General features: G+C 39.0%; 1 protein-coding gene across 11 annotated transcripts in view; it reads right to left on the bottom strand.

Moving 5' to 3' along the window:
* Positions 1-1111: 1111 nt before the first annotated feature.
* Positions 1112-23798, bottom strand: part of LOC120525337 (syntaxin-binding protein 5) — a 637028-nt gene continuing 614341 nt past the window's right edge. For all 11 annotated transcript variants that reach the window (XM_039747537.1, XM_039747542.1, XM_039747540.1 and 8 more), the window contains 4 exons: positions 12721-12886; positions 9106-9217; positions 7835-8055; positions 1112-5089 (listed from right to left, as the gene is read on the bottom strand). In XM_039747537.1, the coding sequence (XP_039603471.1) occupies positions 5048-5089; positions 7835-8055; positions 9106-9217; positions 12721-12886 (541 nt within the window). In that variant the 3' untranslated portion in view covers positions 1112-5047. The remainder of the gene's footprint in view (positions 5090-7834; positions 8056-9105; positions 9218-12720; positions 12887-23798) is intronic.

The raw sequence follows: 23798 nt of genomic DNA, 5'->3' as shown, positions 1-23798 counted from the left end.
GACTGATGGTTTGGCTATTGGTTGCCACAATCCTCTGACCAAAACATCTTTGATAATCTATGGATAGATCTCAAGAGAGCAGTGCATGCAAGACAGCCCAAGAACCTTACAGAATTAGAACCATTTTAAAAGGATGGATGTGCAAAAATACCCCAGGAAAGAAATGAAAGCCTCTTCGCTGGCTATAAAAAATGTCATTGCCAGAGGGGGTCTTACTACTGACTTAGTACTAACCATGGTTCTTTTAAGTTTTTTGGTATATTGTACCTGTGAATGATGTAAATAAAAATGTAATCTTACTTAAAATATTAAAGAAACATGTCATCTTTAACTTTATGGGCAATCAATTCATTTTCTGCTCACATAATTATTCATAGTAACAGACATTTTAAGGAATGGTGCCCAAACTTTTGCATGCCACTGAAAATTATGGATATAAAACATAGACCTAGCACACATAGGCCCTCAAAAGGACAGCAGCATTTGAACACTAATGCCAAAGGTGAATGCTAAAACCTAGGCAGCAGCAAAAGCTTTTGAACACAGACATTCTGAAGAGGGTATGCACCAAAATGCATCTATGTAAAGACATAGACAGAAAATGTCATCTGTTGGCCATATCACAAGAAGTTCAGTGGGAAATATGACTGTAAACATTCTGAAAGGAAAACGAAAAGGGAGACAGGTCATGGACTGGCTGGACTGATGACACCGCCAAATGGTGTAACACAGTCAACTAAAGTCACTTAAAGAGGCTGGCAGAACAATGACTGCAATGGAGACATATGACGGTCAGCCCTCTGGTAGAGGACACCACTTGAAGAGGTGAATGCGGCACTGCAGTCAGAGGAGCCTTATGATGAAGGGTAAACAGCATATGTAGTTGTGCTATTTGAGTGGGACAGTTAATGTAATTTTCCTTTTTTGCAATCAACATAAAACAAAGCATATGTAAATAAAGAAAGCTGTACAAATAAAAATGTTCATTTCTTGCGATTTTGTTTAAGCTCTTGGGTATAACATCAAAATATGAAGTAATCAGACCTTGGAAAAGAGGAGAGAAAGAGGGAAAAAAAAAACCCACACGCACACATACAAGACTCTGTGCATATCTGATTTTTTTATATTTATTTTTTCATTGCACAGTAATTTCTATCTACAGATTTTCTAAATTGTTTGTGGCAGCAGATAAAGTAGACATCCATGTGAAATTTGCATAAAACTGTACAAGAAAATTGGCTACAATGAGAAAATACTGCAACCCACAGATATGTCCCTCCTCCCCCTCACTCCCGGCCCACAGAGAAGATGGCTGATGAAAAACAGACAGATCTGCATGAAGGGTAATGGCTGCATGTGCAGTACGTAGATGTTAAAAAAAGAAAAAGGAAAAAGTAAGAGAGGGCACTTCAGTATTTTTTTCTTTTTCTGTTATATTTTCAAAAAAAAAAAACCAAAACACGCCTAGACACTAATGCATAATCAACATACCAGAAAAAGGAGGACTCACTGGTTAAAAACACAACATACCTCCTAATATGGAGACTAAAAAAATCTTCACATGGAGATGAAAATGGCTGGTATATTAAAAAAATATTGTAAACCTCCAATAACGTTATTTCTGCTATTGTGCAAGAAAAAAGAAAACACGCTAAATTCAAATCTAACACGCTAATTAGAAAATTGTTCCTGCATTCGTAAAGTGCTGGACACATCATCAGTGGAAAATGAAGGTTTGATTTTAAGCTGTTGGGCTTCTCTTTTCCAGACAACAGCCACACTTTTATGAGATGCAAGCAATTTTCATTAGAAAATGTAAAACGGCATCTTTTTTCAAATTTCTTTAATATTTAACATAGAGTATTATACATACCTTGTAAGCACTTAGACCACTTAAAAGCAGAAATCCTTAAATTATGACATAAAATTGTACATATATAAAATTCTTTAAATTAAAAGTATAGATTTGTTTTATGTATAAAATATAGGAGATCCTCAGAGGCTATCATTGAAAACAAATCTGAAAGTGCAGCCATTCGTTATTCACATCCCCCCACCCCCCATGATGGACACAGTTTAGTTCGTCTCTGTACGTTTTGGTCCTCTTTAAAAATCAGTCACACACATGCAGGACAATGAATGACATACAAAACTAAAACAGACAGAAACAGAGGTTTCTAGGTGACACACTTGTTTCAGTCCAGGTCTCTTCGGCGAACTGAAAATGATATTTGAGCTGTAGTGCACTGACAAGTAGCACACATAGGCATGCCAAAGCGGCACAATTTCATTTTGAATCTCTACAGGTTTTACCCTCCTTTTTTCATTACGTATTTATTATTCTAGGATTAAATGGTCTATATTTGTAGAAAAAGCCAACCCTATTTTAGAATGCCTTCTTCTTCTACCAACACATTTAAGAAGGAAGATGCAAAAAGTCCAAAGATAGAACAAACCCCAACTTTTCATCACATTTCCCATTCTTGTAACGGTTTCCCGCAAATCCCACATAGATGCCTCTTCTTCAGGCACGCAAGCTTAAAGGGCAGGAAACATTGATTTAACTTCTTATCCAAAACAATTGAAAAATAATTCTTTGGCGTTAAAAAACATGAGCAACTTGACTTGCGTCTTTAAGCCACTTTTAACACTTTCAGATTTGTCTCCGATTGTCCCACTATTTACATAATATTAGCAATTTGGCAGAATTTCCAAGCACAAAAAAGATCATTCCTTCTTTAGAAACAAAAAATAACCCAAAAGAATTAATTATTGACAATAAACTAACATAGAACACAAATAGCAGCAGTTTCTTGCACTTCTTCAGGATAAAATAAAACAGAATTTGGGGAGAATAAGACATTGAAAACATATTTAAGGTAATGTACTGTATTTCTCAAAACAATGAGCTTTATATACAGTATGTACTGGTTATTTGTATTCTGGTCCTTCTACAGTCCATGCAGATGAAATGTATACTTAGATTCAGACACGCAAGCGCACACACACACACACACACACACACACACACACACACACACACACACACACACACGCTCGCGTGTAGCACCGCACACGCATATACAAATGGGTTTTTCAGCTGAAACAGCTCATGGTGACTTAGACGTCCCTGAAAGAGCCATGGGTCATCACTTTGTGAAGATGGGGTGCCGTTCTTCTACAGAGTCTGGTTACAAGTAAATATGCTTCTGTTAGATGTCCAAATTGACCACTTCAAGGGCTGACATTAAATGTGTGGGACAAAGGGTTTTTCAATTGCTTCTGGTCTGAAGAAAGGCGAGTCTAATTAACCACAGCTCCAAATGACCAGCAAGTGAGCTGTAAACAGTGGTGGGACAGGCAATACTGCACCCTACTTCACCTCCAACCCACCCCAACTTTATCCTTATGATATGTGCTTTTTAGTCCTTTTTTGCTAAACAGATTGATGAACCTTTCAGGTAACAATGTGTTGGTCAATGTTGTGAATTGAAGCATAAAGTCAAGTGCTCTCCTCTGTACCAATGTTAACGGCAGCATGTACCATGATCTGGTTCCAATTCTCCCCATCTCTTAAATGATACAATTTAGACACCAAAACAAATAATAATCATAATAAAATACACCAAAATAGACAGAGGTTGATGAACACATTAGTCCCTGCAAACTGCAATCTGCATCTTCAAACCAAAGGCAACGCAGACTGGTGTATGGCATTTCTACTCCCTGTCCCTGAAACATAATACACTAATACAAACCGATGGCACTGCATTTGGCTCAATAATTCTTACATTGTCTATATACAGAAATATATAAGCTGCAAGTCTCACCCCACTGGTTTACAGCTGCTCTGGAAGCTTGTCAATTTTACCATTGAACCATCATGTTTCTTTCCTTTTTCAACTCTTAATAGGGGGAATAAGTCAATTATAAACAAAAAATGTATTTCATCTTAAAGATATTTTAGTAAGAGTAGGGAGACTCAATGGGATATTAGAAAATGAGTAAAAAAAAAAAAGCAGAAAGTATTTTGCCCCCATTCCTGAAGACACTCTGACTTGAGCAGTATACTGAGAATACAAGAAGGAGTGAAAAAATAATCCGATACACAGCAGGACTAAAACTGCTAGGCAGCAACTTCACTGATCTCAGGTAAACTTTACTAATTAAAGGGTCTGAACTTGTGCTTTTCAGAGACACCTAACACATTTCAAATTAATGAATGAAAAGCCATTCAGACCTTAAAAAAATAAAAACAAAACAAAGAAAAAAAAAAAAACCTAAGTAACCAGTGAATATAAAACTAAATTCCATTTGCTATGTACCTAAAACAAATGAAGCAGATGTCCTGGAGAACGCAGAGTAAGGTATGCTCTCTGGGCCCTGGTCCTCACTTTCACTTTATGACATCTCTCGTTTGCTGCTTCACCTTTTCAGTTTGTCCTTAACCATGGCAAAAAAAATATATAAAATGAGACACATACAAATAAATGTAAGTATACTGTATGTACATACAGTGTATAACATACATTTGCGCATATACACACACATATACTTCTATTGTACACACACCTTCTACAGAGTTTGTTTTTAATAAGTCATTTTTATGACCCTGGCTATAATGACATTCTGGCAGCAGACAAAGCAACACAAAACAGTATGGCATATGAAAAAGAGGAAAAAGAAAACAAAAAACAGTCTGCACTCGCTCCTCTGTCCAGTTGCATACAGGTACCAACCATTAGGCGTAGTAGACAAAAAGGAGAAAGAAACAATGACAATGTAAATCAACATAAACAACAACACCAAAAAAAAAAAAAAAACCCTTCAAGTGGTTCCACCCAACTCCCACCCCAAAAAGTTTTTTTTTTCAGTATGCTCCTCAGTTAAAGCCACATGACTGAGGTAAAAGAGTGTATGATATTGTGCTAGGAAAGAGCAGTACTCTGTGACGAATCACCCTTTTCCTGCGGAAATAAATGGAGGGAGTAGGGCAATTTCTTCCAGATAGCGCAGTTTACAAGAGTCGCAGAGTGTCCCTTTATAATCAGAATTGGTACCACTTCTTATCTTTGTACTTGAGCATCATCTGAAAAGCAAAAGAATCAACAGGAAACATGCATTACTACAACAATGGCACTATTAGGTTAAGAGACATGCCAAAAGTGTGACATCCTCCAGACATCTATCTACCCACTGGTATACTCGTCTCTTTTTGTTCATATCAGTCTCCAAAGAGTGCAACAAAATTCTCTATTGCTACTGTTATACAGTGTTGTTTGTGGCCAGGCTTGTCACTGAAACTAGCCATTAGAAAATGAACTATAAATTTACAAGTGATCTGTTGCTGTAATTGCAAACACTAGCTTTGACATGTCTCAACTGCCTTTTGTACAAGTTGTGAACTCGAGAGAAGTCACAGGGAGAGTGAAGAGGATGTGAAGGGTACCTTTTGTCTTCCAAAACTGGAACTATAAGGGATACTGAGAAACTAAAAGTGGCATACTTCATATATTTCTTTCATTAGCTGCTTGCACGGAAATCGCAAGAACCCGAACAGCTCTGTTTCACTTTACCACAGGAGTTGCTTACCTGAAGACGGAGAGGGCAAAGGGCAGTGCAAGAATAAAAGCAAAGCGTAAAAGATTCAGACCTGGCCTGTCATCTGCTGTAATGGGGGATGTTCGCTGGCTTAAAGATGATATATCTGACATTATCTTAATGCTAGATGGATTTCACCTAATATGGGCAGGGAAAGCCCAGGTACCGTGTGGAAAAAAGGCAGGAGTATAACTGGTCATTTAAATGAATGAGCAATACTGTAAAATGGATATATTAAAGTTAAAACTAAAATGTGTAATCCAGACACTGCAATAATTGCTGTAAAAAAATTGTCCACATTAACAGCCTAGGCAGATAATCTACATCCTCCTGCTTAATGATTATAATCCTCCACCTGCAAAATGAATCCTCAGCAACAGAAATGATTCACTCAGTTACCAACACTAAAACGAAGAGTCCTTTTGAGCTCAATCTGATCTATCCTACTCCCATCTACAAACCAGTTATTAGATAGCAACCTGTTGCCACCAAGACAGAGAAGACATGGACCCTGGAGGCTGAAATGCCAAAAGACTGGGAAATGATGTGCAAGTCATATGGGGATAATATTGAGGGCATCACAGTCTATATTATCTTCTGTGTTGACACTACTTCTCCCTCAGAAGCAGTATGCAGCTTTCCAGATGGCAAGCTCTGGATTTCTATGAAACTATAAAGTCTCCTCAATAAGAGGAGAGTATTCAAATATGATCATAATGAGGTTCTAAAGGCTATAAACAGACTGCTAATGAAAAAGGCAAATAAAGGAAAGGAAGATTATAAAGCTAAAACAGGCAACAAAAATCACTCAGAATTACAAAAACAATCTTTGGAAATGATTGAGCGTAACTACTTGACCCAAGCAACCCAGGGCACAGATGCTGAAAGGGAACATGGAGAAAGCTAACACTATGAAGTCATTTTTTAACTGACATTCCCCAACTGGTAAGGTCAGTGATGAGTCCACCTCCAACCACCATTATGATTCATCCATAACTGATGACCAAGTGATGAGACAACTAAGGAGGTTACACACAGGGAAGGCTACAGGACAAGATACAGAGTCAGTTTGAATTCTTAAGCCTTTTGTTGGCCAACTTTGTGTTATCCTGAGTTAGCTGTTCAATATGCCACTAAGGCTCTGGAAAGTAATACTTCTCTGGAAATCACCCTGTATTATTCATGTTTCAAAGGCTCAAGGACTGTGTCTCTGATATGGATATGAGCAGCCCTGGACCACCATAAGGAACTTTCCTGTCTCTTTGTCTCTTCACTCTGCACACCTTTGGGACTTTAACTATAAATATAACATCAAGTCACGTCACCTGCAGAAATACTTTGGTGATTCTATACTGTAAAGGTGAAGACTCACCTGTTGGGATAAACAAAGTGTGAAAATGAATGAACTAGTTACTGAATCTATCTCTCGTATACCAGTACATTTATTTTGTGCTCAATTCACTAGTTTCTAGCATGCTAATTTAAACATTTTTAATATTTTCAATTAGGACTGATGGACAATTATCAGTAAAAGGAAAGAAAGTGTGAAGCAAAGAACATGTAAAGCAAAATGAACCAGGTGAATGCACCTGTTCATTTTAATCCAACAATACAATAAATTACAAGGGACTTTTCAGGGTAAATACATCTCTTGCCAACCAGATAAATACATAAATTGCTGTTACTGCTCAATTGCCTGATGGTGCAAGTACTTCTGGACAATGGTATATGAAGCAAGGGATTGCTTGTAAGAAAGAATTAACTGTATCAAGGATGACTGTCAGCCAAACAGAACGACAATGAAAGTTGAAACAGTGGAATCAGGATTCCATGCGTAAGTGCTCAATCACTACATTTTTCCTGTGGTAAATAGGTTTACTTACTGCACTAATGACAGTTTCTTTATGTTTTGTGTTCCAAATTCTGTCTAAGTTAACATAAAGAAATATAATTAAAATCCATATCAACCAGCACTTTTTTAAATGTTCATTAGTTATGAGCTTTTAATAGGTACAGGCTAGTAGAGCACTGCACTTACTCAAAATATCATGGTGCTGCAGAGAGGCGATATGTTATATGTTGCTCAGATATGCCAGTAATCCTTTTACTGTGCTCTGCACATATAACTGTCTTCCTACTAATACTACTACTATATAAAGCAACCACAGTGTACTGAAACATGACATAAAAGGAATAAAGCAAAGAAATACTGATGATCAGCATCAGATCTTACATCATGGGCATGTTTTGAGAATGAATCTGCACTGGCCATCATTGCAGCTGTCCTTTCTTCCAGCTCCCCTAGCTTTTGCCCTCGTTCATCCAAAGCAATACGGGCTCGGGCGAGCTCTCCTACAACACCTGATGCTGCACCCTTCATTCCTTCAATTCCTCCTGGACCAGGGATGTGCTGAGCAAGACTTCGGGATGCTTTTCCAGCTACTGATTCACCAACTGTTGCCAAAGAAAAGGAGAGATTCAAAATGTTAAATGTGTTTAGTTTTAGCTCAAACTACTTTTGACATCATTATCACATACTGTAAATAATGTAAGGTTAGAAAAAATATTTTGATAGGAAAAAACAAATTTGGCATTTATTTGTATTATTTATTAGCCCTCGTCCACGCTAAAGATCAGAATACAAGTGTTTATAGATTTGTTTAGCTTGTTGTTTTTTTTTTTTGGTTAAGTGACTTGGACAATCCAATGCCATTCTGCCACACATCCTGAGATAGGCTGGAAAACACTAAAGGAAACAATCAAGCACACTTCAGTTTTACTCTAGTTTTAGATTCAAAGTTATTTTTGATAATCTGTCTTGTGTCTTTACCATAATTGCAGTTCGGATTTCATTGCTCAACAGGGACAAATGATTCTTACAGTATCTGGCTGTGCATGAGCCAATAGAATACCTAATGTCAAATATTACAAGTAAGTATTATTAACAACTGGTTGAAGCATCAACCTTCTACAAAGCTGTCAAGCTGTCACACCGTCAGTGGACTTTGAGCAACCTCATCATTTATCAAACATCAATTGTAAAATATACAGTGGCTTAAGATAAGAAAGCATTTTAATTTACTTCACACTGATTTCAATTGTCATCTAGCAAAAGTTTTTCATTTTGAGACTGAAAGTACTTTACTTTAATTGGCATATTTACACTCGGATTGGAAAGGTTGTGATACTGGTGTGTGCTGCGATCTCATGAATCTAGTGTCTCTAGTTTGAATCCTGAAACCAGCTGTTCTCTATGTAGATTTAGCATATTCTCCTCTCCTATAGCTATCTGGGATTTCCATTCCACATTACCAATGGTGGCCTGGTTAGGTTAACTGGCAGGATACAAATTGGCCCGAGTGTGACCCTTCGTGGGCCCAGCAATTAATGGAATTGCGGTCCAGGGTTCTTTTCACTGTTGTGCTGAGTGCTACCACATTGTTAAATAAATGTCTGAAAATACATGGTGTTTACATATGACTTGTAACACCATGTTATACTTACAAAGCTCTTCCCTATCAAGGGACTGTGCTCCACCACCGAAAAGACCTTTAAAGAAACCTCGATTTGGTGCTTCAGGTGTCTCTACAGGTGTAAACAATTCCCCTAACATTTCCTGAAACAACAAAAAAGTAATTGGGAACTGTTACAGGTTAATTACTAATCAATCTTGACTGTGATATGCCTTGCAAACACAGAGAATGACAAATATTTTGATTAAATAACTGGGCATTAATCTCTATTTTTGGAAAACAATTTATGTAAATAATGAACACTTAAACAGTGGACAAATCTTTTCTTGTAAATAGACACTTAACAGCCTGTGTTTTAGCTCAACAAAAATAAATGTTAAACTAATATACACCTTAATGTTTGAAACACTGTCAAGCTAGTATGACCTTGACCAAATATCAAAAATAAAAATGCTCATTAAATAACTGATTGCCAGAGAGATTGTCATGTTAATAAATTAAGAGAATTTATACATTCTGTTAAATACAGGGAGTAGTTGAGGACCGGCAGCAAAGAATGAAGATCTGGAAGAACTGCTAACATGAAATTCACTTGTACAACTTCTTAGCCAATACCAGGCATAAAAATTCTTTTGTATTATTTGACTGTACTTTCTTTTTATTTTCAATTACAAACACACATACACCAGGTATATGATAACAGAGACATATCTGCCCTTTATAAATTATTTTTTAGTATAGCTCAATTATCTCCCATCACTTTATGGGCCGTAATGAGGGCTGCCAATCTGTATTAGCCTACAGTAATTGTTTGCTGTTAATATCCACTGGCCATAGTATCTATGGTGCCACAATCAGGACACAATGTTTTAGCGGGCTTCACATGAAGTGAACAATAAACTAAAATTATCACCAGAGTGAGAGGGCACAGAAGTGACACATTTCAGGGCATTTTAACCAGATGCTCCCATATTATTTAAGTGGCAATGTCTTGAGAAGAAAAACAAGTGGCTACGGTTAAACAACATATAAAATACATTTGGTTATATTACTGTAAATTTATGCTCTAAGGATAAATATGACTCAAAGGCGACTTCTGGAGGTCTTCTTTATAATTTGATAAGCTGATTAATTTTCCGTGGCAAATCAAAAATTAAAAAGAAAGAAAATTGAAACAAAAGTCGTGTGCATGAGACAGAGGTTGCAAGACTGAAAATATGGTTCTGTATAAGCATGAAAAAAATCTTTCTGCACATAATAACTTCTGGGCAACATAGAAGATAAAATAAAGTAGGGTCACTTTACATTATAAAATGTAAATACTTTCCAGTGTGTTATGACAGGATCTCACTACTTTAAAGTAACATCTACCACAAAACATGGCAATGGAACAACTCAATATTATCTAGTTAGAGATCCTGATACTTTTAATAAAGTGGAGTACTCTAAAAGTGAATACAGAGTATTTACTAAAGAGTTTAAAGCTGAACCTTTTCCTTTTTTACTACTTTGCTTTCATGGCTTTTCTCAGTTTAACACTTGATTAAACAAAAGACATCAACTATACAAGGTTGTCACGTACCTTTAATGGTAATAACTGAAAGATCAACTGAGGTGACAAGATACAGCTAGGTCCATAAATATTTGGACAGAGACAACTTTTTTCTGATTTTGGTTCTGTACATTACCACAATGAATTTTAAACGAAACAACTCAGATGCAGTTGAAGTGCAGACTTTCAGCTTTAATTCAGTGGGGTGAACAAAATGATTGCTTAAAAATGTGAGGCAACTAAAGCATTTTTTAACACAATCCCTTCATTTCAGGGGCTCAAAAGTAATTGGAGAAATTAAATAACTGGAAATGAAATGTTAATTTCTAATACTTGGTTGAAAACCCTTTGCTGGCAATGACAGCCTGAAATCTTGAACTCATGGACATCACCAGATGCTGGGTTTCATCCTTTTTAATGCACTGCCAGGCCTTTACTGTAGCAGCTTTAAGTTGCTGTTTGTTTGTGGGCCTTTTTGTCCAAAGCTTAGTCTTGAACAAGTGAAATGCATGCTCAATTGGGTTAAGATCAGGTGACTGACTTGGCCATTCAAGAATTTTCCACTTCTTTGCTTTAATAAACTCCTGGGTTGCTTTAGCTATATGTTTTGGGTCATTGTCCATCTGTATCATGAAACGCCGGCCTATCAATTTGACTGAATTTAGCTGGATTTGAGCAGACAGTATGTCTCTGAACACCTCAGAATTCATTCGGCTGCTTCTGTCCTGTGTCACATCATCAATAAACACTAGTGTCCCAGTGCCACTGGCAGCCATGCACGCCCAAGCCATCACACTGCCTCCACTGTGTTTTACAGATGATGTGGTATGCTTTGGATAATGAGCTGTTCCACGCCTTCTCCATACTTTTTTCTTACCATCATTCTGGTAGAGGTTGATCTTGGTTTCATCTGTCCAAAGAATGTTTTTCCAGAACTGTGCTGGCTTTTTTAGATGTTCTTTAGCAAAGTCCAATCTAGCCTTTCTATTCTTGAGGCTTATGAGTGGCTTGCACCTTGCAGTGCACCCTCTGCATTTACTTTCATTCAGTCTTCTCTATATGGTAGACTTGGATATCAATATGCCTACCCCCTGGAGAGTGTTGTTCACTTGGTTGGCTGTTGTGAAGGGGTTTCTCTTCACCATGGAAATGATTCTGCGATCATCCACCACTGTTGTCTTCCGTGGACGTCCAGATCTTTTTGCGTTGCTGAGTTCACCAGTGCTTGCTTTCTTTCTCAGGATGTGCCAAACTGTAGATTTTGCCACTCATAATATTGTAGCAATTTCTCGGATGAGTTTTTTTTCTGTTTTGCAGCATAAGGATGACTTCTTTAACCTGCATGGAGAGCTCCTTTGACCGCATGTTGTCTGTTCACAGCAAAATCTTCCACATGCAAGCACCACACCTCAAATCAACTCCAGGCTTTTTATCTGCTTAATTGATAATGACAGAACGACGGACTTGCCCACACCTGCCCATGAAATAGCCTTTGAGTCAATTGTCCAATTACTTTTGAGCCCCTGAAATGAAGGGGTTGTGTTAAAAAAATGCTTTAGTTGCCTCACATTTTTATGCAATCTTTTTGTTCAACCCACTGAATTAAACCTGAATGTCTGCACTTCAACTGTATCTGAGTTATTTCATTTAAAATTCATTGTGGTAATGTACAGAACCAAAATTAGAAAAAAGTTGTCTCTGTCCAAATATTTATGGAACTAACTGTAAATAAACAGTAAGCATGTAACTGGAAGCAGTAGCATAATCAACACTTCTGTGTTCAAGGACTAAAATGCATGCAAAAAATTCACACAAATCCTAGTAGCTGCTAATAAAGATTTATGACATGTGATGTATATGATTGTTATTCTGTTACGGTGTTCCATATAAAGAAAGAAAAAGTAAATATCTAAAAGCAGTATAGTATATACAGCTCCAAAGAATAATGCACTTTAGTAACAAATACTTTTGGACGATGCTTAGAATAATAAATACTATATACAAACATTAATTAAAAAATGCATGAAATTTTAACCCATCAAGTACTGGTGCAATCCTCTGATTTTACATTCACATAAACATACATTTGCTTACCTGAAGGTTTTCACACGTTTCCTGGCTGTAGGTTATTCGCTGAATCTCAGTTGGTGACACAAGATATAATGCCTGCCCATTATTGGTAAAGCAGAATGTTCTAGCTATCCGCATATCAGTCAAGGGTAGGTAATTTACATCCAACAGCGGTCTTAGACTTGGCAAACTTTGGTGACAAAAAAAGAAACACTTATTAATTTTACAATTATATGCAGAAAGTAGGACAAATCTATTTTTAAATGTGTACTACTACTAAACAAATGTGTGTTTTTACACCTTTTAAAAACATTTTCTTGAATAATGCTGTGTCACCTTACAACACAAAAACATAATACTTTAATAAAAATTATATGTCCTTTGACAAATTTCAGAACACAATATAGTAGTTATACTTCTAGATCCAGTGCCAACAAAACTAGTAAAAAGTGTAATGGATGTTCTTGCAGCACCTATTCTAACCATTATCAATAGTTCATTACTGCATGGCACCATACCTGATGCACTAAAACTGTCAGTCATTAAACCTTTACTTAAAAAGTCAGACCTAGACCCACACATACTAAATAATTATAGGCCTATTTCAAATTTACCATTTCTCTCTAAAATACTAGAAAAGTAGTCGCCAGTCAGCTTCAGTCACACCTTACGCATTACAATTTATTTGAGAAATTCCAGTCTGGTTTTCGCACTGGTCATAGTACAGAAACTGCACTAACATGGGTTGTAAATGACATTCTGATATCCTCTGATGAAGGAAACTCCACTGTAATTATGTTGTTAGATTAAGTGCAGTATTTGACACCATTGACCATTCTATTTTACTGCACAGGCTAGAAAACGATGTTGGGCTTACAGGCCCCTGCTCGCTTGGTTTAGTTCTTATTTATCAAATCGATTCCAATATGTACAGAAATGTGCTGACAGTACTCCATCATTATACACAGAAGTTCAATATGGTGTCCCGCAGGGCTCAGTACTGGGACCTTTACTGTTTTCACTTTACATGCTTCCACTGGGATCTCTCATTAGGAAACATAATGTTAATTTTCACTCGTATGCAGATGACACCCAGTTATACCTTTCATTTAAATCAAATGAAGTTTCTCCGATGTTGTCTTTAATTAGTTGTGTTAGTGAATTAAAGGAATGGATGAATGAGAACTACTTGTCTTTAAATACAGATAAAACAGAGATGTTAATTGTTGGAGGGAATGACGCTGATCACAGCAATATTTTGTCATCATTTAACTCAGTTGGAATCCCAATTAATTTTACTGAATCAGCCCGCAATCTAGGAGTTATCTTTGATTCTAGCATGTCATTTAAAGCACATATTACAAAGTTGTCCAAAACATGTTTCTTCCATCTTAAAATGTTAGGAAATTAAGGTGCTTTCTAAATAAACAGGATTCTGAGAAATTAATTCATGCATTTATCTCTAGTAGGATTGACTACTGCAATGCGGTGTTCACTGGCTGTTCAAACTGTTCTCTATACAGCCTCCAGTTAATCCAAAATGCGCTGCAAGAATTATTACAAGAACAAGAAAATATGAACACATAACTCCAGTTCTTAAATCCTTACACTGGCTCCCGGTTAAGTTTAGGGCAGATTTCAAAATCCTCCTTTTAACATATAAAGCATTAAATGGCCAAGGTCCGACTTACTTGTCTGAACTTATCATGACTTACAAACCTGAGCACACATTAAGATCTCAAGATGCCGGTCTGCTTATGATTCCAAGGATTAATAAAATAACAGTGGGAGGTCGAGCTTTTAGTTACAGGGCCCCTAAACTGTGGAATGGTCTTCCTGCTTCTATAAGAGATGCCCCTTCGGTCTCAGCCTTTAAATCCCGGCTGAAGACTCACTACTTCAGTTTAGCATATCCTGACTAGAGCTGCTGATTAACTGTACATACTGCATCTCTGTTGTTAGTCATTAGCACTAAAACATAAGTAACATGATAGTTATAATTGAATACTAACCCTCACCTATTCTGTTTCTGTTCTCGGTACTCAAATGTGGCAATTGGTGCCACGGCCCACCTGCCAAGTTGTTTGCCTGCCTATGGTAAAGTCATCCCTGATGGAGGATCGCAGGAATCATGGGAAAGAGGGGTCCTTTCATCGGATTGGCTGGCCCAGCACTGTTTCAGCCGTGGAATGGCCAAATGGGGGAGGCAGCTTGATGGATGAGGTCTACAGGACTCTAAAAATATCCAAATTTTATTATGTGATATCATCTACTGTTAAATTCTGCTCCAGACTTCTAAAATTAAAATTTTTATGCTGTATTAAGGATTTGTTCTGCTCTGTGTATTGTATTGACCCCCTTCTTTTGACACCCACTGCACGCCCAACCTACCTGAAAAGGGGTCTCTCTTTGAACTGCCTTTCCCAAGGTTTCTTCCATTTTTCCCTACAAGGTTTTTTTTGGGAGTTCCTTATCTTCTCAGAGAGTCAAGGCTGGGGGGCTGTCAAGAAGCAGGGCCTGTTAAAGCCCATTGCGGCACTTCCTGTGCGATTTTGTGCTATACAAAAATAAACTGGATTGTACTTCAAATAGTTCTGCATCTTAGTGTTTGTTAACCACTTTGGCCCACCTCTCACATATAAACCTTTCGCTGCTAATACAAACTAATCTGGGCAATGCTATGCTTTTTAATGTTCACACTAACCATTCCTATGATGCAAAATAAACTGAAATATGAACAACTCAGTTAAGGATATTTAAATCATATTTTCACACATCACTAATTCTCCAACTTCCCGTGTAGGTAGAAGACTGAAATTTGGCAGGCTCATTCCTTACAGCTTACTTACAAAATTAAGCAGATTTCATTTCAAAATTCTACACATAACGGTCATAACTGAATCCTACTTACGTACATATATACGGCCATAGCCTACAGCTCGGTCGCCGTGTGAGGCGGAGTTACGTTCCCCATCACCACGCCTCCAATGTAGTTGGCTGCCTGCCTATATTGCGTCCCCCATACCCACGCCTCCCACGTATTTGAGTGCCTGCCCATATAAGGCCGTCCATCAGCAGCAATCCAATGCACACCCTGCCGCTATATATTCGCCGGCAAATCAAAAAGTTAATACCGGGAATGCCTGTTAAACATCTTAGATTCACGAGTAATGATTTGGGTGGTGAGATGTCTATCGAGGTGATCACTGTAATATATGCCATTGAAATGTATTATTATCAGGCATGGTTTAGGCACCTATGTCATCAGAAAGGCACCAGAAAAAGGGACCTCAAGGTTACTATTATGGAAGTTAATTTAGAGCATGGATGCCGTGAATGTAAGAGCTGTAATAAATAAAGTTCCCCTGCATACTTTAAAAGAAAGTCTCCCAATCATTTCATTTTTCACAATTTGTGAAAACAAGACATGGTGTCAGAACAGAGGACAGTCATGGATTTTGTTGGGAGTTCCCTCGCCACGAATTGACTGGGATTCTCTTAACCTGCTGGGAGAATGGAAAAAGTTCCGACAGCACGTGGAGCTGATATTTTCCGGCCCGCTAAAAGGCAAAGACGAGAGTGAGAAATGCAGCTACCCGCTCCTGTGGACTGGGGAAAAAGGAAGAGACATTTTTAACACATGGACTCTCACCCAGGAGGAAGCCAAGGTACTGAAAACTTATTATGACCGTTTTGAGGCGTTTGTCATGCCTAAGACGAATACGATATTCGCGAGATACAAGTTTAATGAGAAGACGCAGTGTATAAACGAGACTTTTGATCACTTTGTAATGGAGTTAAAATTGCTGGTGAAGGACTGTGCTTATGCAAACGAAGATGAGATGGTCAGGGATAGAATAGTGTTTGGCACAAACTCAGCGAAAGTGCGACAGAAACTGAGCTAACTTTAAATAAAGCCATGGACATCGCAAGATCGCACGAGATAGCACAAGCACAGCTGAGAACCTTTGATGCATGTACTCCAAGCGGCTCACGTAAACTGACTGTGATCGCAGTATGCAGACAACAAGCAAGAGCTCCAAAGAGCGCTGAACAAAAAACGCATTACACAATTGAGAAGGCAGCAAAAGAATATGAAGCCAGTGACGCATGCAAGCATATTCATAAGTGCAGCTACTGTGGAAACAAAGCACGCGGTGGAAAAAGTCAATGTCCAGCTAAAGGAAGGCAGTGTAAAAAATGTGGTAAATTGAACCACTTCGCTAAAGTTTGCAGGACTGGGAAAGGTAAACCAGTGCATGCAGTGTGTGATGTCTCAGATAAAGAGGAAGACGAGCTGTTTATTGATGCAGTAAGGAAGGAACAACCCTCTGAAGCTGAACAAGCCTTTGTAGACATATCAATAGGAAAGCCAGGTGTAAAGCTTAAGTTTAAACTAAGTTCAAGACACGCTGCCGCTAAATATTCACAGGCAAATCCACAACTTAATACCGGGAATGCCTGTTAAACATCTTAGATTCACGAGTACCGATTTGGGTAGTGAACACTTCGATGAATGAAACCTGTTATCTTTTCAACGGTTGACAAACACGGAATGTAACTTGAACACAACACATCCTCCAAATACGAACCTGATTGAAAGAAATAATGATAAATGACATCAACACTCATAACAGTCACAAAACAATTACATCGACAATCATGTTACATTATTTTTAAAATGTTTCCTTTTCTTTTTCATAACTTCTTTAACACACTACTTCTCTGCGGCGAAGCGCGGGTATTTTGCTAGTACTAAATAAAGTTAATACACCCCAAACAATTAGAGAAGATACACATATCATTAATTTGATAAATAAGGGAAGAGGACCAGGTCAGTCTGGCATGTCACAAATATTTCCCCAAATCAATTTACTACAACAATTGCAATAAACATTTTAAGCTGTATATCTTCTTTCACACCTACTCCTTCACTCATACCCTTATTTTACTTCTGTTTCTCCCATTGACAGTTGCAGTGGTCAGAGGGTGTGGACTTCAGACCTGTGCCTAGAAAAAGTTTCCTGGGAATTTTTCAGGCATTGCCAGGGCTTAGTGACAGATACAACTGTTCCAGTCTGTCCTGCATCTGGTCCAAATCTACACACAATGACCCATGACTGGAACACTTGCTACACAAGAGTGACTAAAGGTGAGGAATGTACAGTGACCAATAATCTGAAAGATTCATCCATGGACAGTACTAACTTCACCATCATTACTCAGTACAAACTCAACAGTACTACTGCTGCGGCATGGCTATGTCTCAATGCTGCCTCACACCTGCAAAAAGCAGACCACTCACTTCCATAAGACAACCATGAACTAAGGTATGGAGGATTTGACTCTCACCTTTCATATGAAATTTGGTTACAAAACATTCCAGTGGACATCCTAAGCCAAGAAGACAGCATTATCTACAAATAGCAGAGACTTACACTCAGGGCTCCAAAGTGAATACTTTCCAAACTTTAATTTTGCTTTTCAAAGGTGCGTATGAAACTCGCAAACAGGATTACAAAACGCATTGTTTACCGAGATTTAAGCAACTTTAAAAGGATCTCACTGAACAATATGAAAACACAAGTCTCACTTTACAAATGCAAAGACGTAACAAAATAAACTAGAAGCTTTTATGACTTTCACAAAAAGATGCCATGGGCTATATGGGTATTAGTATTCTTCAAATAATGCACAAAACACATAAAAGAAACTTCCAACAACCCTTCAGGTACTGGCATATTCTCATGTCTTTCAGGGTCTATTTTTTCCAGTCAAGCATAGGTACTACCAAGCAGGTAGAGGCGTGTGAGCCCTCAATGCCTGCATCTTGCTTTGTAGGTCTACTGAGGCGCTAAACAAAATACATTTTTACCAAACTGCTCTGGAGAGCTACAGCGATGGCGTCTTCTGTGGATCTGTTCGCAAGATATGCGAATTGGTAGGGATCAAATTCTTGGGGGAGATAGTCCTTGATGTGCTGGAGAACCAGTCTCTCGAAGCACTTCATGATTACCAGAGTGGGGGCCAAAGGGCAACAATCATTTAGACTGGTGATGGGAGACTTCTTCAGCACTGGTATGATTGTGGCTGATTTTAGGCAGGACGGAATGACTGCCTGGGCTAGGGAGAGGTTGAAAATTTTGGTAAAGATAAGGGTGAGCTGGTGGGCACACGCTCTGAGCACCCTACCAGGTACTCCATCTGGGCCGGCAGCCTTCTTGGGGTTCACTGCCAGGAGCACCTGTCTGACATCGTGCCCCTTTACAGTGAGTGGAGTGGTGCAGGAACCCAGTGAGGGTGAGAGCAGGCGAGTGCTGCTGTTGTGATGATTCAAAGCGACCAAAGAAGCAGTTTAGCTCCTCTGCTAGCGGCACTCTTAGATCTCCTGTTGTTGCTTCACAGCCTCTGTAGTTTGTGATGTTTTGTATTCCCTGCCACGCCTCCCGTGTACTGTGACTGGACAGGTGGGACTCTATGCTCCTCTTATGGTCTGTCTTGGCTTTTTTAATTCCACTTTTCAGAGTCCTCGGGCAGCCCTGTACAGAGCTCTGTCACCTGACCTGAAGGCAGCGTTGCGGTCTCCGAGGAGTGTACGGACCTGGTTGGTCATCCAGGGTTTCTGGTTTGGGAAAATCGGAATGTTTTTGGCCACAGTCACAGTTCCGATGCAGAACCTGATATAGTCCAGTACCATTCCTGTGAATGTTTCCAGCTCTTGGTGTTCAAATATGTCCCAGTCTGTCTGTTCGAAGCAGTCCTGTAGTTTGGAGAGTGCATTTTCAGGTCAGGTTGTAACAGCCTTTATGCTGGGCCTGGCACTGCGTCTAAGGGAGGTGTAGGCTGGGGAGAGCAGGAGAGAAAGATGGTTAGACTGGCTGAGTTTGGGGAGAGGTAGGGCTCTGTACGTGTGCTTGATGTTGGAGTAAACATTGTCCAGAGTGTTCCCCCAACTAGTAGAGTACTTAAAACGTTGATAAGATTTCAGGAGTACAGTCTTCAAGCTGGCCTTGTTAAAGTCTCCTGCAATTAAGTGAGCTCCGTCAGGGTGGGCTCCCTGCTGTTAATGGAATTCAGCAGGAGAGAGAGCACTGTGTTTACATTGGCGTCGGGTGGAAATGTACACAGCCATGACAATCACTACTGTTAGCTCTCTCTGTAGAAAAAAAGGCTGGCATCTTACAGACATGGACTCGAGGTCAGGGGCACAGTGCTCGTCTAAAACTGTCCCATTGTTGAACCAGTTCTCATGCTCTTACCAGATTCCTTTGTCCTGTCCCAGCGGAGTAGAGTGCGACCTGCTAGCTGCATGCTAGCATCGGGTATCCCCGGGTGAAGCCTGGTTTCAGTGATAATCAAAACACACGAGTCACGAACACAGAGATTTCCAGCGAGCTGTAATTCCAAGTCATCCATTTTATGCACCAGGGATCTGGCATTGGTGAGATACAGGCTCGGTAGAGATGGCTTGTATGGTTGTTTCTTTAGCCTTTTTTATAACACCAGATCTGCGACCCGCTTCTGCTTCCTTACCCTCTTCTGTCTGCGCCGTCTCCTTGACCTGACAACAATCCACAAAGATCCCACTAGTCTCGCTATGTTGTCTGGGATATTGTGTGTTTGATGAAAAACACTGAAAACTGATGGCTGGCACTGGACACCGATGTCTGTAAGGTTCTGACGGGTGTAGCGAATGTTCGCAGAACCGATAGTGCACAACCAAGCAAGAAAAAAGTACAAAAAACAACAAAAAAGAGCACTGAAAAGGAGAGCCGTGAGCCACTGCGACCATGCACGCCGCCATACAGAAGACTAACATCTGATTCAGGCTCACAGCCTATCGTTACGTCAAGACTGGACAGCAGTTGACCACATCAAAAAAAAAAAAGCGTAAATTCACTTGTGGTCAGGTCAATCAAACCAAACACAGAGGTGGTGAGAAACAAAAAATGCGAAGGGTATACTCTTAATGTGATCTCTTATCAGGCATGATGTGGTCAATGGAGGCGCATATCAATGTCTGTGCATATATTGTTTACAAAGAAGCAACAGATTGTGAGTGTGCATCTGCATAACCTGAATGTTGGTGGTTTGTGGCAGGTGAATAGTGATTTATTTTAAAAACAGCAATCAGGCACACAGTGAAAACAATAATTCATCATGTCTACAAGTCAGAAATCGACGATGTATTGAGCACCCAATCATAAGGATTCCTACCCCTACCCCTCACAACTTAAGTGTATGTTTCTGTATTTAAATTCTTTCACACTGCCCAAATTATTACCCTAGGATGAGTTCCAAGAAAGCTCTACCTTAAAATAATGAAAAGCATTTTTTCTCTCAAAAAGGAGTTAAGGTAAATAAGGGAGCAGGTGACAAGTAGTAATCCAGAATGCCAAACTGTATAAAAGAGATTATAGTCTCTATCTCTCCTGTGCAGTTTTACTATCTCCAAAATGCTAATTTCTTTCTCTAATGCTGCCCCATTGGCATCAATGAAACCAGTGGCAGTTAGGCGTGTGCGATATACATCGTTTACGATTATATCTTAATTGCTGTTTTAACAGTGTGCAAGATTAAATTATCGAGTATGTAACTCGCTTTGCAAAAAAAAACAAACACAGAGCTCATTCACTAACGCAACAGTATAGACCACAGCGCGTGCGCAAAGCAAGTTGCATAGGCATGCACGTCCAGCAAGCCGCAAGTTAGCGTCACTGGCTGCCTCAAAATGAGTGAACAAACAGAGCCAGATGATACAACAGCCTCGCCATCTACGTCGTCAAAGTTAATTGCCAGACGTGGTACATTCTCACTTGCATGGCAGTGGATTGGTTTTGAAAAGACTGATGTTGCTCAAAAGACGGCAATCTGCAAACTATGTGGTAAATCGGTTGCTGTTAAAGACAGCTCGACAACTAACTTGTTTCACTATTTGCAAACTAATCACCGCACAGAAAACGAAGAATACGAAAAGCTTAAGGAGTCAACTGTCTAGCACAAGTCATATTTCTATAGCACAAGGTATAAGCACAAAAACACACTCAGCAAACATTTGCAGAATGAGTCCACTAAAAAGTGCCTTACAACAAGAAAAGCAACAGATGGCATAACATAACAAACGCCGTCACCAATTACATCGCAAAAGATATGGTGCCAATTCAAGTGGTTGAGAGATGTTTTTTTTTTTTTAATTTTATTGCAATCCATACAAAGCAATCAAGTTTTTACAAAAAGAAAAATTGAGTTAAGAACAGATCGATCCCCACCCCTGAGAGAGAGAGAGCAAGCCAAACAGCGTGAAATTTAAGGCTTGTAAACATACCTAAATTAATAAATTCTCTGTGCTTTATGAGCTTATTTTAAAATATTACTGATTAGATCCTGCCATGTTTTGAAAAAAGTCTGTACGGATCCTCTAACTGAGTATTTGATTTTTTCCAATTTCAAATAGTATAACACATTGGTTTTCCACTGACTTAAAAGAGGAGAGTTTGGGTTCTTCCAGTTTATCAGAAGTCTGCATGCCAAAAGTGTAGTGAATGCAATCACAATTTGTTTTTCTTTCTCCACTTTAAGCCCCTCTGGAAGAACCCCAAACACAGCTGTTAATGGGTTAGGAGGAATTGTGAGTCCAAGGCTATCTGAAAGGTAAGTAAAAATATTTGTCCAGAATAATGTTAATTTGGTGCAGGCCCAGAACATGTGACCCAGTGAGGCTGGGACTTGGTTGCAACGTTCGCAGGTTGGATCATGCCCTGGAAACATTTTGGAGAGTTTTAGTTGAGACAGATGTGCTCGATATATAATTTTAAGTTGTATAATTGTATGCTTTGCGCATATGGAGCTCGAGTGAATTCTCTGCATTGCTACTTTCCACTCCTTTTCTGATATATTAATTGAGAGATCTTTTTTCCCAGTGTCCTCTTGGATCTTTGAAAGGGAGGGATTGTAAAATGATTTTATATATTGTAGATATGGAATCCAAGTCCTTGAGATTGAGCAATATTTTTTCCAGCATGGATGAGGGTGCAAGATGAAGAAAATCTGGAAGGTTCTGTTTAACAAAGTTCCTGATTTGAAGATAGTGAAAGAAATGTGTAGCTGGAATGTTAAATTTGGAATGTAATTGTTCATAGGATGCAAAGACGTTGTCTATATAAAGATCTCTAAGCAAGTTCATTCCAAATTTTTTCCAGATATTAAAAACTGCATATGTTCGTGAAGGTTGAAAGAGGTGGTTCTCTTGCAGAGGTCCTACAGATAGAAGCTTCTCAGTCTTAAAATGCTTTCTAAATTGGTTCCAGATTCTAAGTGAGTGGAGCACAATTGGGTTATTTGTATATTGCCGATAACGTGTGTTTATTGGAGCACAGAGCAAGGAATACAAAGAAGTACTGCAGGATTTTACTTCTATTGCGGTCCAAGCCTGTGTATGTTCTTCTATTTGTGTCCAGGTTCTTATCGCCTGTATATTTGCTACCCAGTAATAAAACTGGAAGTTAGGAAGAGCCATGCCGCCTTCTGCCTTTTGTCTATGTAGGGTCGCTCTTTTGATGCGTGGATGTTTTGAATTCCAAATAAATGAGGTTATTGTTGAATCTAATTGCCTAAAGAATGATTTATAAATGTATATTGGAATGTCAGAAGGTTAGAAATAGGAATGCTCTCCCATTCTTGTCTAATACAGGCCTCTAACTGTTCAATCGTCTTGGGCCTTCTTTGTCGCACCTTCCTCTTTATGATGCGCCAAATGTTCTCTATAGGTGAAAGATCTGGACTGCAGACTGGCCATTTCAGTACCCGGATCCTTCTCCTATGCAGCCATGATGTTGTGATTGATGCAGAATGTGGTCTGGCATTATCTTGTTGAAAAATGCAGGGTCTTCCCTGAAAGAGATGACGTCTGGATGGGAGCATATGTTGTTCTAGAACCTGAATATATTTTTCTGCATTGATGGTGCCTTTCCAGACATGCAAGCTGCCCATGCCACACGCACTCATGCAACCCCATACCATCAGAGATGCAGGCTTCTGAAATGAGCGTTGATAACAACTTGGGTTGTCCTTGTCCTCTTTGGTCCGGATGACATGGCGTCCCA

This window comes from Polypterus senegalus, chromosome 3 (assembly GCF_016835505.1).
Source record: "Polypterus senegalus isolate Bchr_013 chromosome 3, ASM1683550v1, whole genome shotgun sequence".
NCBI lineage: Eukaryota > Metazoa > Chordata > Cladistia > Polypteriformes > Polypteridae > Polypterus > Polypterus senegalus.
Note: the sequence above shows the minus strand (reverse complement) of the source record. Positions and strands in the feature narration are given on the sequence as shown.